The sequence below is a fragment of the Hypomesus transpacificus genome, chromosome 7, assembly GCF_021917145.1.
Source record: "Hypomesus transpacificus isolate Combined female chromosome 7, fHypTra1, whole genome shotgun sequence".
In the NCBI taxonomy this organism is placed as follows: Eukaryota; Metazoa; Chordata; class Actinopteri; order Osmeriformes; family Osmeridae; genus Hypomesus; species Hypomesus transpacificus.
Window position 1 is genome coordinate 5327917 of NC_061066.1, and position 17767 is coordinate 5345683.

General features: G+C 40.0%; 1 protein-coding gene across 1 annotated transcript in view; it reads left to right on the top strand.

Moving 5' to 3' along the window:
• sult4a1 (sulfotransferase family 4A, member 1) overlaps nucleotides 1-17215 on the top strand; it is a 167922-nt gene extending 150707 nt beyond the window's left edge. Inside the window, exons 6-7 of the mRNA XM_047022905.1 lie at nucleotides 13432-13570; nucleotides 16176-17215. Coding sequence (XP_046878861.1) covers nucleotides 13432-13570; nucleotides 16176-16288 — 252 coding nt within the window. The 3' untranslated portion in view covers nucleotides 16289-17215. The remainder of the gene's footprint in view (nucleotides 1-13431; nucleotides 13571-16175) is intronic.
• The last annotated feature ends 552 nt before the right edge of the window (nucleotides 17216-17767 follow it).

A 17767-nucleotide genomic window follows, 5' to 3' on the forward strand; every position in this document is an offset into this window, starting at 1 on the left:
TTGGCTGTTCCAGTCGAGTGTAGAAAGTCTAAAAAACATGTGATTTCTTTTGTGTGGCTTGGTCTGAAGATGATCTGTGCCAAATTTGGTGAAGATTGGACAAACCTTATAGGAGAGGTAGCGAAAAAACGTTATATTCAAAATGGCGGCCACATCAATTCAGCCACATCAATTTGATGTGGCTGTATATAACAAACGGTTGCGAAAATCAAAGCTCCAGGGGCTTGGTCTGAAGATCATCTGTGGCAATTTTGAAGAAGATTCGACAAGAATTGTAGGAGGAGTAGCGAAAAAACGCTTTTCCTTTACATTCAAAATGGCGGAGAATCTATAGAACTGGGTATGATGTCATAGAGTGCGTTGAACTCGTCTTGATCCAGGGAATCCAACGATACCTCATTTTGGACAATGGGGCATATGGTTCAAAAGTAACATGTGTAAACACACCTTCAACTTTGACCCATTGGTGGCGCTAGATGGTTGGAATGGGAGACATGAAACTTGGTGAAATTGATGAGGGGACTGGTCCCAAATAGTGTGCCAAAATTCACAACTTCTGACCAATTGGTTCTAGGGGCTGCCATAAACTCCCATGGCAGAAGAAGATGTATAATAATAAGAAGAAGAATACGTAGAAACACTTAAGGTGGCTTCGCCGCTTCGCGGCTTGGCCACCAATAAGAATACGTAGAAACACTTTAGGTGGCTTCGCCGCTTCGCGGCTTGGCCACCAAATACGAACCGGATGCTTTGGATGGGCTGCAATCAGGTCTTCTGCGACTTTCCCCAACATAAATCTGGGAATGAAGTGTGTTTTTGGCAAGTCCAATTCTAGCAATTTGTTTGGCAACATCTTCAGATGCAAGAAAGTAGATGAACACTTCAAGTTGCTTGTCATGAAGCTTGTGAACCAAGGTTTTACTTGCCTTCAATGAACATAAAAATTGCATTTTTAGAACTGACTGAACTTGCTGTTATTTTTCAATAGACATCAGAATCATCTGACTTCTATGTTGAGTTGCATACACTAGAAAAATACTCACTTGAAAGACCATCACATATTGTTTACACACAGATCCACTTTTTGGTTTTCCACCCAAATCTTCTTTACAATTCGGGCCTTCCTTTTCTTCCCCAAGTCAGTCATTCCTTTAAAAACAAAACAAAGATACAATATATAAAGAACAGTGCATATACACATTTAAAGTTTGTACAATACCAATGGTATACATGAAATGTATGCAAAGATTGTAACAGGATGAGTACTTCTGAGGCTAATAAGATATTGTTGAGTTTTCATTCTCATCCGTCATGTTGATAAAGAATCACGTCTTGCATATGTTTCATTTATCTCTTTATTCCTTTCTTCACAGCTCCGGTATATCAATCAGCAGCCATGGCATGTGCTCAGTAACAATCAACGGTCAAAGACCCAGAATGCAATGCAATACAGAAAACAAATTAAACAACCAATCACATTGGTGTAAAATAATGTTGGATACAAAGTTGGTCGTAATCCGCATAATATAGGGGCATATCATGTTAAACAACTAATGTAACATTATGGGAACACATTAATTTAACACCCCCACTTGTTCTCATCTTACAAAGCCATACATTACATGTTTAACATCCAAAGTAGAACTTTTTGAATTTAACCATTGTAATCTTTGATACAGGTTTAGTCAATATGTCTGCAACCATGTCTTCTGATGGGCAGTAAACAATGACTATTTTGCCTTCCCTTTGTGCATCACGAATGAAGTGATATTTTACATCTATGTGTTTAGACCTCTGTCTGTGCACTGGATTTTTACTCAGTGCAATGGCACCCTGATTGTCTCCATGGATCGTTGTGCAACTGTAGACTTTATTATCCATACCACTTAACAATTGGGTTAGATACAAGCTTTCTTGAGTAGTGTTTGCCATGCCGATGTATTCGGCTTCACATGTTGATAATGCCACTGTGGGTTGTTTCTTTGATTTCCACGAGATGGCAGGTCCTTGTTTGGTTAAACTAAAACAGTAACCTGTAGTGCTACATCTATCTTCCACAGAAGATGCCCAGTCTGAATCACTGAAGGCTTTTAGTTTTAAGTCGTCATCGGTTTTAGTGAAACATAGTTCGTAGTCATAAGTACCTTTTAGGTATCTCAAAACATGTTTGGCAGCCACTAAGTTCTCTGCTTTTGGCTTTGCCAGTGTTTGCGACAGTTTGCTTACTATCCAGCTTATATCTGGTCTTGTGCATGTCATGGCATAAATTAGACCGCCTACAATTTCCCTGTATTCTTTTGGATTTGCCATATCATTGCATTTGCCCTCCTCCTTGTTGTCACTCTCCACTTTTAGCTCACATGGAGTAGATCTAGCTTTACACTCTGACATTCCAAACTTTTCCAACATTTTAAGAATGTACTTTTCCTGACTCATCTTTATTTTATTTTCCTCTTGTTCAAACTCGATGCCCAAGAAGCATGTCATTTTCCCCAAATCCTTCATTTTGAATGTGGATTTCATCGTGTCTTTGAAACTGTTGAGTAGATAGTTATTGCTAGCTGCAATGATAAAATCATCCACCCAGATTAATACAATGATAGTTTCACTATCTGTTTGCTTTCTGTACACACAGTGGTCAGATTCATTTCTCACAAAGTAGTTTTCTTCTAAATGATCATTAAGAAGTTTGTACCAGTTTCTTCCTGACTGTTTTAGTCCGTAAATGGATTTCTTTAGTTTGTAAACTAAGTTTTCTCCTGTCTCGGATATATTTTCAAAACCCTGTGGTTGTTCTAAGAAAATCTCTTCATCAATTGGAGCATGCAAGTATGCAGTTTTTACATCCATCTGATGGACTATTAAGTCGTTTTGAACTGCTACCTGCATTAAGGTTCTCACTGAAGTAAGATTTGCTGTTGGAGCAAATGTCTCATGGTAGTCTATGCCCTCTGTTTGGCTGTACCCCTTTGTTACGTATCTCGCCTTAAGTATTTTCCCTTTTTCAACGTTTTCTTTATTGGCATAGACCCATTTTCCCCCTACTGTATTTTTACCCTTTGGTAGAGAGGTCAGTTCAAAAGTGTCATTTTCTTTAAGTGAGTCGAGCTCTTCCTTCATAGCCCGTTCCCATCCTGGCCCCTCGGGTGACCTCAGGGCGTCACAGTAGCTCTGGGGGATTCCATGTACTGCCCTGTAACAATAATTAACACTTAGATGGGATACATCTGTATTTTCAAGATCTGTAATGTAGTCCTCTAAATATTTTGGTGGTTTTCTTTCTCTCTTTTGGTGAGTATTTTGACTATGACAAGGTTTGGAGTCTGCACTGTCATCTAGGACTACGTCCTCCGTTGTTTCATCACATTGTGACTCATCTGTATAATCTGTGCTCAGACTCTCCTCATTATCACTCTCTGTCATATCAGTATTATTCTCAGTACTGGGGTTTTTGGCTTCGTATCTCGGGAATTCTGAATCGTATTCAGTCTGTGTTTGTTGTTCAATACTGTTTCTTTTAACAAATTTCACCAGTCTGTGTTTTGACACTTTCTCTGTGTCTGGGTTGTAAATCAGGTAAGCCGGGCTGTTTTTACTGTGTCCAACAAATATCCCTCTTTCACCTCTAGGGTCTAGTTTCTTATGATCATGTTTGTAAGTATAACAGTCAGATCCAAACACCCACATTTTTGACAGATTTGGTTTCCTACCTGTTAACATGAAATATGGGGTGTTTTCAGTCCTGTCATTGTAACATCTATTTCGAACATGAGAAGCATGTTGTACAGCATAAGGCCACAATACTTTTGGTAACCCTTTCTCTAATAAGAGACATCTTCCCATCTCAAACAGGGTTCTCCACTGTCTCTCAGCTGTCCCATTTTGGTGGGGAGAGTATGGACATGACATTTCATGTCTTATACCCTTTTCCCTTAGGAGTGACTGGAAAACATCGCTTGTGTATTCAGTGCCATTATCTGATCTTATACACTTGACCCTGCCATAAGGCGCACTGTCTGCAAGGAATTTCTTTGTAGCTAGTGTCGTGTCACTTTTGGTTTTAAGGAAGTAAACAGACACAGCCCCTGAAAAATCATCTGTGAATGAAATAGCATACTTATATCCATCTCGGGAAGTTGGCTCAATGGGGCCTGGTAAGTCTGTATGTACCAGCTTCAGGGGCGCACTAGCTTTTGCATCAGCTTTCTTATTTTTGCTATTGTTGAATTTACCCTCAGTGCACACGCTGCAGTCTATCTTTGTGTTACCTGTGATCTTCATACCCTCTACTACATTTGGTCATTTTAACACATCATTAATATTGCAGTGTCACAAAATCTCATGCCATGTTTTGACATCACACGATAAACTCACTTTGTCAGTGGACATCACATCATTTACTGTATTTTTAACACACTGTTTGTTATTTACCGTTTTCAAGTAGTACAGTCTCTCGTGCACCTCAATGCGAATAACAGTCCCATCTTTGTGGATAAGTTCATTCTGTCCCTCTTGGAATGTCGCTGTGGCTCCATTATTTGTGGCTGCTTTCACAGAGAATATGCTCTGTGGATATGATGGTATGAATAAGGCCTTTCTCAGTGTGACCTTGCTGCATCTCCTTCTCTGTCCTGCAAACACACCTCTGCATCCCCTCGTTTCAATGCCACGTTGCTCATCCTGGTTCCATCAGCTAGCTCCATGTAGTGTGCATTTGGGTTAAAGGTCTCGTCAAATTTTGTGAATGCGTCTTCCTCCGTGATGATGTGTGATGTTGCTCCACAGTCCACCATTAGTCCATTAATTTTAATGTTGTCCGGAAGGAATTTTTGACTGACTTTGAATACAAATGTTTGTTCTTCCTTTTGGTCTTTCTGTCCATCCGTGGTTTGTTTGGCATCATCTTTATGCTTGGTTTTTCTCCTGCATGTCTCGTCACTGTGTGTTGTGCTTCTGTGGTAGTTGCACCATTTTGACACACCTCTTTGGCGGCACTCTTTTGCCATGTGGCCTCGATTTCCACATCCACAGCAAATGATGGATGACATGTCTGCTTTCATTACATTGTCCGATTTAGTTTTAGTGTCGAACTTTTCAGTTTCTTCATAGCTTCGTAGTTTACTTTTAAACTGGATAAACGTTAATTCCTCGCTGCTCTGCGTCGTATGAATGGCGAACGGCTTATATGGTTCTGGGAGACCCTTCAGAATCATTGCTATTATCAGTCCTTCACTTATTACTTCTTTAGCATTTCTTAGTGAGGTGTTTTCAGCTCGGATGATATAGTCTGTCACCGTTTCTTCTGACTCCTTCTTTAATGAAGTTAGCTCCGTGTATAGGGCAATGATTCTGGGCCTACCCTGACTGGCGTAATGGCTCCTTAATATTTGCAGGGCTTTACTGCCGTCATCGGCCGCCTCTCTCGTGACCAACGATAGGCTTTTGTCGTCGAGAAATTGAATGAGTTCCGCGTAGCATTCTTCGTTCTTTTCTGGATCCGGATCGTCATCCGTTGAGAGTATTGTGTCCTTCAAGCCGAGCATTCGCATGTGGCCGAGAAACTTCACTTCCCAAAGTTCGAAGTTATTTTCATCTCCGTTAAGGACTAACATTTACCACCTTCCTCCTCTTGTAGTATCACGTCTGGGCCCATAACCTGTTGAGTTTTCATTCTCATCCGTCATGTTGATATAGAATCACGTCTTGCATATGTTTCATTTATCTCTTTATTCCTTTCTTCACAGCTCCGGTATATCAATCAGCAGCCATGGCATGTGCTCAGTAACAATCAACGGTCAAAGACCCAGAATGCAATGCAATACAGAAAAAACAAATTAAACAACCAATCACATTGGTGTAAAATAATGTTGGATACAAAAGTTGGTCGTAATCCGCATAATATAGGGGCATATCATGTTAAACAACTAATATAACATTATGGGAACACATTAATTTAACAGATATAATAATAATTTACTTGGGACAAAAGTGTCTGCTAAATCATAACCATAAAACAGTAGGTATAGATGTACGCCACACACTTTATTAATCTCTCTCTCATATAGACAGACACATCAGACATATCATGTTTACTACTGAATACTAAGATTTAATAGTGGGATTTTAGTTCCTTCTGGACCATATAACAATCTGTTACAATATATACATACATACTTACATACCCTTCTTGCAGAGATCCTGGGACCAGTTTTATAAACTTTGTTTAAGACTAGTCTTAGCCTTAGACTGTCTTAAATTGTCAGGTAAGACTAGTCTAATTAAGCCTGTCTGTTGCATAAATAGTAAGACTGACTTAATTTGAGCTAGAAAAGTTAGCCACCTCTTCCCCTGGCTAAACCTTGCCGTAAGGGCTGAGTTGCTATGCCAACGATCTGTTTTAGTAGGCCATGTCATTATCTTAGCATAATGTATTACGAAAGGAATTAAGTGTTATTTGTAACTGCAGAAAATGTTTAGGGGGTTCTGCTTTTCCGCAGAATAAAATGTTTTATTAAACGAGTGGGTAGATGACAACATAACTCACTTTTTTGACACTAACACCAGCCATCTGCGTTGTTGTTGATAAATGGAAGTAACGTTGGGGTTAAATCAAGAAGCTTAAAAAACGCATAAGCTATTTGTTAATAAGACAACTTTTTCAATACTGTATTGCTCCAACAGATATAGGTTTTAAAAGGTTGAAATGTATCAATCTTTTGTGTCGCTGAATTGTCTTATTTTACCTATAACACGCGCAACAGACTATCTAAGTCAGTCTTACGTTAGTCACTGATCTTAAAGCTTATGCAACCGGTAAATTGAAGTGTCTATGGCAAGTCAGACTTAAAAGTTGCATTGAAGTCTAAGACTAGGTCTATTTTTATGCAACTGGCCCCTGGTGAATAAATTCAACCCTTCGATGAGCCTTGTCACTCACACAATGATCTCTGTACAGGTCCTGTAATGGTCCTGTTTCGTTGTACAGTTCTTGGTCCTGCTTTCCCATAAATCCAAAGTAGAGCACTCTGAACACAGGTAACATTCTTTTCGTGTTGATCCATACATCATAAGCTGCCAACCAGCGATGGGAGACAAATCGCTGGGAATTGGTAGCAGGTATGTCCAGGAACTCTGCTATTTCTATCAGGTACGCCAACTGCAAGTAAAGACATAACATTTCTTACACTTCTAGCAACACTCAAAACAGTTAATAAACTAGTTAGAAACAGATTTTTCATAAAAAATGTAATGCACGTTCACAGGGCTCTCAAGTGTCACACATTGAGAGTGACAGTCACTCATTTCGGTCTTTAGTCACGCCCTCCCGCCACACATTGTATTTCTCACGCCCAAAAAAATTCTTATATAAAAAAAATTCTTATTCTTATAATATATTTTGTATGCCGCAGCACCCAACCGAAATTCCTCTGACCGCCCCACTCTCACTATGGAACCGGCAGTCAAGCGCGTCTCCCCTGGAGTTCTTCGTCGAGCCTGCCACTCATCAGCCAATCAAAAAAAAGAAAGGGTCTATACAATAGCCAATCGGAAAAAAGCACCATTGTATCTGGGTAAGATTTAATGCAACGACCAATGGAAAAAAAGTATATCCTGTAATTTTTCGGGATTCTGCTACGTCTTCCGAAAGTTTTGTTCACCTTCAAAGCAAACCGCTTGTGTGTCTTCAAAACTTGAGAGTCCTGCATTCAGATAACTGATCTGAAGCCCATCGATGGTCTGTGTGTATGTCTGCAAAGAGCTGCTCCAAGTAGTTTTCAAAAGGTTCTGCAAATCTCTTTGCAGCGTTGTGAACGTGATGGCAAGAGTCACCATCCACATCAGAGTGGGACAATGCCTCTCTCGGATCCTTGTTTCCAGCCCTGATTTGCTTCCGCGCATCACGTTGCATGAGTCTAGCATTATGCTGATTAGGTTTGACCAAGGAATGTTCTTTTTCTGAAAAAAGTAAAACATCAACCTCTCCAAACTGGCTGAACTGACTTTTACAACTTCAAGGGAGCCCAGGTGTTCAACCACAACCTCATTCATCTCTTCATTGAAGTTACTGACGAGCATAGAAAGGACCTTCTTATTACTACTGGAGGTACTATCTTCCACATTCAGAGAGAAGGGGTATTGTCGTAATTTGGAGAATGTTTTCCAAAGGGGTCGTCCGTGGGGGTGGTTAATCCGTGGCGGACTTCGTGGGCTGGCGACTAGTTGATGATCTAGTTAAAAAAGAATCTAATTTCGGCAGCTTTGCCGCCTTCTCATCTTGTTCTTTTTTCTTTTGCCTTTTCCTGCTTCCACTCTTATGCTTAAAAGGCATTGCTACATTTTCAGGCGGAGATGTCTGCAAGGCAGGCCTCGATCCTAGCTGAGATCCCCGGATCAGTCTGGGGGAACGACAGGTATAGCTGCGTGTCGTCAGCATAGCAGTGGTAGGAGAAGCCGTGGGAGGTGATGATTGGTCCTAGCGAGGTGGTGCACAGGGAAAAGAGGAGGGGTCCAAGGACGGAGGCCTGTGGGACACCAGTGGAGAGCTGGCAGGGGCCTGACACTTTGCCTCCCCAGGAGACTGGGTAGGATCTTCCCAACAGGTAGGATGAGATTCACTGAAGTGCAGTGCCAGTGATGCCCATCTCAGAGAGTCTGGCGAGCAGGATTTGATGGTTAACCCAGTGGCGTAACGTAGTAACGACGGGCCCAGGTGCAAGATATTATGAGGGGCCCCCCACCCCCTAATGAACGCAAATATTTTTGTTTGTTTTACATCGGAATAGATAGGGAAACACTTCGTTACATTTGGCTCCCCTCCCCCTCCTAGGAATAGCTTCCCTAGCACCCTGCAAGGCTATTGGCTAGCTTAACATAATCATTTGCTATCCACCTAGTAGTGACCACTATTTACCCAACTTGTATCCTAGTTATCCTGCACGACCATAACGTATGTAGGCTATAACTTGGCTTGAAATGTATATCTATCACAATAGCCGTAGGTTACCTGTCTGAGGGCAGCGTTACTGATCCCAGCTGAACTGCTGCACTGCTGCTAGCAGGGGGGACGTCCGTGGAGGGGTCGTCCGTGGGGGTGGTTAATCCGTGGCGGACTTCGTGGGCTGGCGACTAGTTGATGATCTAGTTAAAAAAGAATCTCATTTCGGCAGCTTTGCCGCCTTCTCATCTTGTTCTTTTTTCTTTTGCCTTTTCCTGCTTCCACTCTTATGCTTAAAAGGCATTGCTACATTTTCAGTTGTGCTGTGCTCTATGAACTGCGTTGTCTTGACCTTCGAATTGGTGTAACTATAGCGTATTGTATCGTCACATGATCAAATAGAGACTTGACATTGGACAACAACATACATATTACCAAGCAATCATCATTGCTAATCACAAAAATACCAAAGAAAATAAGAACTTATTCATTTCATTGAATAGTTTTTTGATAGTTTCTATAGTACATGTAAGATAAGCATATGATTTTGGTATAAATTGCTGCTTTTCCCAAAAAATAACAAAAACCATGACTGAGATAAGTTTGCCTTTTTAGGTGTATAAATAGCATTTGACACTAATGTTAGATTATTAACAGAGCGTATTTGAACATAAGTATATACAGGGAGTACAGCGCTGTACTGAGGGAGGGCCCGTCGTGTGACGGTACTTGGAGGGGGGGCCCGTCGAGTGACGCGTGTATGTCTTTGGGCCCGGCTACGGGCCCCGACACCCCATGGGCCCAGGTGCAGCTGCACCTGCTGCACCCCATATAGTTACGCCCCTGGGTTAACTGTATCAAAAGCTGCAGATAGGTCCAGCAGAATGATGACCTCCGGGCAGATTTTAGGGCAGTGGTGACTGACAGGAAGGCGTTCTGTGGAGTGGACAGTCTTGAAACCGATTGGTTGGGGTCAAGGAGGTTGTTCTGTGAGAGAGAAAGTTTGACAGTTGGTTAGATACAGCGCGTTCAATTGTTTTGGAAAAGAAGAGTAGCAGTGATACTGGTCTGTAGTTCTGGAGGACGGCTGGAGGACTAACTCTGGCCTGTTTGAAGGCAGAGGGGAAAGTGCTGGAAGTACATGGAGAAGAAGGGTGGAGAAGGTGGAGAAAAGTTTATGAGGGTTTGAGGCAGAGTTAATTTTGTACAGATTGTAGTGGGTTTAGCATCAGTTATGTGGGCAAAGAAGGATTTGAGGAGGGAGTGACACTTATCAATGTCCAGACCGTCTTTTGACTTGCGCCATCTCCTCTCAGCTGCCCGAATGATGGACCGTTCTTCACGAATAACATCCGTGAGCCATGGGCAGGAGGGAGAAGATCGCGCAGGCCTGGTTGACAGGGGACAGAGAGTGTTGAGTGATGCAGTTAGGCCGAATCCCAATACTCCCCCTTACCCCTTACTTGCATCGTTGGATTCAGCGGATACATACAGTTGTGTGTCATCCGCATAGCTATAGAAAACTATATTATGTTCTCTGATTATGTTGCCGAGTGGTAACATATAAAGAGAAAAAAGTAATGGACCTAAGCAGCTTCCTTGAGCAACCCCGTAACAGTTCTCATGTTTCTTAGACATATGGTCTCCTAAACCAACATAAAAATTCCTTCCTCTGATATATGTTTTCATCCAGTTTAATACACTATCCGTGAAACCATAAGCTTTTCCAGTCTATTGATAGGATGTCGTGATCAATGGTATCAAATGTTGCACTGAGATCTAACAGGATAAGCAGAATAAAATGTTTTATTAAACGAGTGGGTAGATGACAACATAACTCACTTTTTTGACACTAACACCAGCCATCTGCGTTGTTGTTGATAAATGGAAGTAACGTTGGGGTTAAATCAAGAAGCTTAAAAAACGCATACGCTATTTGTTAATAAGACAACTTTTTCAATACTGTATTGCTCCAACAGATATAGGTTTTAAAAGGTTGAAATGTATCAATCTTTTGTGTCGCTGAATTGTCTTATTTTACCTATAACGCAACGCGCAACAGACTATCTAAGTCAGTCTTACGTTAGTCACTGATCTTAAAGCTTATGCAACCGGTAAATTGAAGTGTCTATGGCAAGTCAGACTTAAAAGTTGCATTGAAGTCTAAGACTAGGTCTATTTTTATGCAACTGGCCCCTGGTGAATAAATTCAACCCTTCGATGAGCCTTGTCACTCACACAATGATCTCTGTACAGGTCCTGTAATATTTCGTTGTACAGTTCTTGGAGAAGTTGCACTGAGATCTAACAGGCACTGAGATCTAACAGGATAAGGATAAAATCTTTATGTGCGTCAGAGTTTAGTCTGAGGTCGCTAATTATTTTGGTAAGAGTAGTTTCAGTACTGTGATATTTTCTGCAACCTGATTGAGAGACTTCCAAGATGTTATTTTCTTCAAGAAAGGAATTTAATTGGACTAATACTATCTTTTCCAATGCTTTACTAATGAATGGAATGTTTGATATTAGTCTGTAATTTGCAAGTATACTGTACTCCAATTTAGGTTTCTTTAATAGGAGCTTTACAACAACAGTTTTGAAGGCATCTGGGAAAACGCCAGTTCCAAGGGATGTGTTTATAATCTCTAGCACTGGATCTGAGACACCATCAAACACTCATTTAAGGATGTTGTGGGTATAGGATCAATATCTGAGGTTGTAGAGTTACATTAGCTGACGATTTTGGAAAGTTAACTTAGTGTGATACATGAAATGGGCTCATATGTTGCAGGATCTACTGATGTCAGTTTCACCTCCACTAGTAATGATACTAGCTCTGATCAAAGTCGTTTTGTTTTTGAAGAACTGAGAAAGCTCTTCATATTTAACTGCTGAGGATAGAGGGGGGGCAGGGAGAGTGTTTAGCAGCTGGTCATTGGTGGAGAAAAAGGCTTTTTCTGTAATAATGTTGGAAAATTGTTTTTCCTTGCTAGGTGGTTTTGTTATAGGTGGTTAGTGCATCTTTATAGATATTGTAGTGGATAGTGATCTTTGTTTTCCTCCATTTTCTCTCTGCTGCGGCATTTTCTTTTGATTTCACTAACATTTTGATTTCTCAGCCATGGGAAGGTTCAGCTTGTAGATTTTCACAATCTGCATTTTTCTCCCAGCATTCCTTTCTTTTATTAGAAGCAGCAACAGTGTGGCTTTTCGCTTTAATCATGCTCTTAAACTCTTCGTACTAGTTTAAAAGTAATGTTTGCTCTTATTGTATGAAGTACGGCGCTCAAGACTTGTCCATGTTTGTAATGGTTGACTTATGAGTTGATAACCAACGTTGTGATTGCGTAGAGAAATCACGGTTGTTAGGCTTAGTGAAGCAAGATAATGAGAAGTGATCCTGGGCGTGTTGAATTTGCTTCATAGTACAGGGCCTTGGAGATGCCTGCTCAAGTGTTGACACAGACACATTACTTTCTGCCAGTGTCGCAAGTCCTTTTTCTTACTATGGCTGCCCAGACTGCTGCACCTGCGGCCTCCAGCAGCCATCTCTATGCCTAAACCTTGTCCTGGATGCGTTCCAAACCTGATCTCTTACAATACTTCCTCACCTCCTTTCATGCTTAGTTTTAATGAGGGGGTGAATGTTGTGTTGGGTTTGTGTTTACTTTTGGGGTTTTAATGATCTTGTTAAATGTTGTCATGTGATTAAGGTTCATCCAGTTTTGGGTTTATATGAAGCATGTGTTGAGAGAGTTGTGAAAATCCTATTTAAGGTAATTTTCGGCAAATGAAATTGGTAACTTGTCTGGTTCTTTATACATTACAATAGTCCTTTATCTCTTCCCAAAGCAGCAGGTTGAACAGGTTGTTACCAAGGAGGGTATTGTATTCCTATAGTAGTGCACATTGAGGTCCTTTCATTTTCAATAAAAATATGCAAGATGATGTGATGAAAATAGAAAGCGCTTTGCACGCATCAAAACTTCAGTTGGCCCCACCACATCTCACTCCAAGGTTTTTTGAAGAGTTGGCAGGCCTGCCTTAAAGTTTTCCCTTCTAGTGATATTTTCAAGCATTTAGCCTACTAAATTATATTACATTCATTCATTAGAAATGAATATGAAAACAAGCTGCACCCCCTTTGAAACAAGCTATCAACATTTTCCCATTCAATTGAATGGGAAAATGTGTCCAAACTTTTGACTGGTACTGTATATGTATATATATATATATATATATATGGTAGCTGCTGTGTTAGCACTTTACAAGAAAGTTTCTGTAGAAGGAAAACTGAACTGTGATCAGAGTCCAATACACTCACACACATTTTATGTGATCATTTTATGTGAACGTACTGAATCAGTAGATAGATGGCCAGAGGGACCTGTACATTTTCTCTTTGATAACACAGTCGTAGCTTAACAGAGATTTACAGCCATTAACCTTATGTGACATAGTATGTATTTTAAAAATGGATCTCCTCTCCTTTGCAGGACCTGGGGACATTGGTGAAGCAGCTGGTCAGGTTCCTTGGGGTGTCCTGTGACAAAGCCCAGCTGGAGGGAATGGTGGAGAGCTGTAATCAGCTTATAGAGCAGTGCTGCAACTCAGAGGCCCTCTCCATCTGCAGGGGTGAGGAAGGAGAAAAAATGACAATGAAGAAGGGTGCATTCATGGTGAAAAAATGTATTCAGTGGTCAATATACATAGAAAGAAAGGAAGAGGACAATCGTTGAACGAGTGTTTTAAAATCTCTTATCTTGCCCAAACAAATGTGTGGTAGAGTTCAGTGTAGCCATTATTGGTCAACATTACAGAATGTAATGGAGGTTTACAGTGGAGGCTTTGTCAAAGTAGGCCATAGTTGCACACATGGAACTGACACATGCATCCAGCTCCAGATCCAAGGCTCATATCACATACATTGTCTGGTGTATTGTTGAACTACATCAGATCCTGCATGTATTGGGAAAATGATACCATAGCAGAACATTGAGAGGGGGGGGAGAGAGAGAAAGGGAGTGAGAGTCTTTTAAGAACACTGTGGCATTCACTGCACACCCTAGCAAAACATTATATTTAAAGTATCGTTACAAAATACAAACACACAATAATTAAAGTTGTCAATACATATATAAATATAGTTATTACATTTTAAGTACACTTAAGATAATGAAAATGTATGAAGCTCTCATTTACATTTTTATTTTAAATTAGATTCAAGTCTTTCTCCATTTGAACAGACGGTGCCCAGCAAACTCCAGTGTCTTCTATTCTACTGTGTACATACATACACACACACACACACACACACACACACACACACACACACATGCACTCTTTCACACTAACATATGGAAGCCCATAGGGGACTATATTCAAATGAGAATGCAATTATACAAATTGTATTTGCATTGGCATGTCATATGGGCGTTCTATGACAATATTAAAGGTCACATGATATACTGTTTTTGGATGCTTTTATATAGGCCTTAGTGGTCCCCTAATACTGTATTTGAAGTCTCTTTTCCGAAATTCAGCCTTGGTGCATAATTACAGCCACTACGAGCAGTCCTACAATGAGCTTTCCTCAAGATGCGTTGTTTCTGTGTCTGTAGCTTTAAATGCTATTGAGGAGGAGCGAGGCGGCACCATGTGCTAATGTTTACAATGGATGTATCAATGGCTCAATTTTGTCCGCTATACAGCACATTGAGTCTTTGAAAATGTTCGGTCAAATGCCGTTTTCGTTTACATTTTCAAATGGTTAGAAAGTGCATTTTAATTTTAATTAAAGCAATTTCTGAGCTTTTACTACTGCACACAATAATATGCAGTTTGGTTGCTAAAGATGTGGGCTGACTTGTGGGATCTCTGTAATGTTTATGGTAAACTAAAGAATAATTAAATACATATTTTTTGACACAAAATTGTCTCTCCATAAATTTCAATAATCCACCAAATTACACTAAACAATAGCCTACATAATAAGATCATAACTGACTTTGTTGTACATTGTTTAATTTAGTTTCACTAAACTACAATAACCTCTTCACCATTGTTTTTGGTAGCATGACATCTCTCAGTACTTTAAACTAACAACGTTAAATGTAGTAAATGGTAGAAAATGAGTTAAGACGCTAAACTATTTTCCCACTGCCATTCGACTGTGATAACATTGAAAAAGGATTAAACATGGTGCAAATTTAACTTCTTAGCTTCGAACAGTGCTGTCATACAGCTGTTTCTCAGCTGTTGTGTTTGGAATTTTTCTGCGGCCATGTTGGAAAAAAACTGTCTCATTGAAGGCAATGGAGTTGACGCAACTCTTTCTCTCTTTGAATTTGGTCCACTGTAAAGAGGGGGTACGTCTTTGACAATAAAATGTCAAACCAATCATTTGAATATTGTCCCCTATGGGCTTCCAAACTAACACATATGCAGATACAGACAAAAATCAGCTGTTACCTCTGTGTGTTAACTGTAGAGTTTAGAGTCTAAGCAGTGAATGAGTCAACTGGAAAATACATTTAAAGAACACTTACATAATGCAATGTTTGTGTCCCTATAGATTGTCTATGAAGATGTTTAGCTCACTCTGTTATCCCTTAAAAGACTTAAGACATGGTTTTGGATCTGGACGCCGAGTAAAGCAGAGCAGTGTGAGGTCAAACAGATTTTGAAATAGTTTCCTGTTCTGCAGATGTGTCATGTCAAATAAGTGAACCCTTTTCATAGAAATTTTGTGAACACCCTTATCTATTACCCACACTATGAAAGTAACATTGTCTAGTGCTCTGCTACATCTCCTCTTGGTTACACAAGATAACACAACCACTTTTCCACTTAAAGCCTAATATATGTAATTATTTTTCTACATTTTCTTAAAGTATGATTTTACATAGATAATTTATCATACATTTTTACATCATAATTGTTTGCTGTTCCTTTTCATTTAGTTGTCCCTTTTATCATTTTTGTATGCTTGCTTTTGTCTTGTTTTCCCATCTGATGTTTCTTTTAGTGCATGGAGCCCTAACCTAAAGCCTTGGACAGGGCTAACACACAACTCACACAGCCTATTGGGTTCATCAATAGGACTGTACACATATTGTTTTACACATCAAGGGACCAAGGGTAAGTTATACACACAGACACACAAGGGGTATCTGTATGAGGAGGCAATATGGCATTAATAATCTGTAATTGTATGTGTGTTTGTGTATACTGATGGCAGGTCGTGTGGGGCTGTGGAAAGACATCTTCACAGTGTCAATGAATGACAAGTTTGATGCTGTTTATAGACAGAAGATGGGCAAGTCCGATCTGACCTTTGACTTCAGCCTGTGAGGACGAACAGAACCCTTCCTCATTCCGTATTGAGACTACATATTCCACAGTCCTCTGCCTCTATTCCCCACTCACCTATCAATGATCAATCAATCAGAATCTCCACTGATTAATCTGTCAATGGAGCCTCCTACACACTGCTTCTATTCACAACCCTCTAACAGGTAATCAATCCAATAAATCAATCGATCATTATCACCTAAATCTATAATACATTCACTTCATCACTCACCTGTTAACATTGTCAGTCAAAATTACAATGATTGATAAATTGTTATCAGCCAACTTGTTTGATTATCAGTGAAAACTTACAGTAGTCCATCTGTGGCCCAAACCTCTTCCCGCCATCCTAGTCTTGAATGTCGCAAAGAGGAAATGCATAGAATTCTAATGTGGCGTAGCCAATAGAGAATGCGAAGTTACGTCACTGTAAGTTAACAATATGTCATGCCGTGTTGCCATAGACTTATGTCTATACAGTAGACCAACCAAGCCTGCTCTTTAAAGATGGCATCCCCATAAATTTCTATGGAAAGTGCGCAGTAAGGCAAGCGAGAGCGCGAAATGGACCGCGCCATCTTTCCAGTTCCAGGTAGTTCAGTCTTTCGCAGAACAGTGGCTTGTACACGCTTGCAACTAGCTGTACACGTCATTCATTTACAACCAGTCACGAGCGTGTGAGAGAGTTAGAAAACTGGCAGAATGGGGTACAAGTCCGATCAAGAAGCAGATACATCATGTGAACTTTACAAAAATCAATGCTATTAGTACTGTATAGTATTCCTTTCACTTTTTTTTTTTTTTACATAGGCCTATTGTAGATAGATCATAGGCTACGTTCTACATACGACTCAGACTCACCACATATACGTTGTTCTTTTTGCTTTGTGTTTTTAGTATGACTGCTTAAGTATTGTGTTGGATTAAAGAAACTGTAAACTTAAATATCTGGCTCCATCGTTGTTCTATCCTTGCAAAGCAAGTTCAGTTAAATAGGCCTATATATGTTACTATTATGATGATGATGTGTTGCTTTTCTATTGCTAGCTTACTGTTATGGTTAATGCCATCATTGCATAACCCTGGGCTACAGACTAACTTTTTCCCTTGGCTGCACTGGTGCGCCTAACTTTTTTATTTAGGTGCACCAGCACAAATTTTAGGTGCACCCACATTTTTCCTTGCGTCGCCACAATTTCAAGGTCACCTTTTTATCACGCTCCATATACATTCATTTACATTATGTAAATGATCTTAAACAAGAATAAGGTGTAGGTAAATATTGGTTTTATTTGAAGCACAATTAAACTGTATATAAAAATAAAAATATTTTAAGTGCTTCACTGAGCTGCCAAACTAAAACATTGCAAGAAAAATAAAACATTTCAAAATAGAAAGTGCTACTGACCTAACATTTCATGGCTCAAAGTCTTATAGCAGGTCCCCCATTGCTGTCGCATGCCCTTCAGATGGCCAACA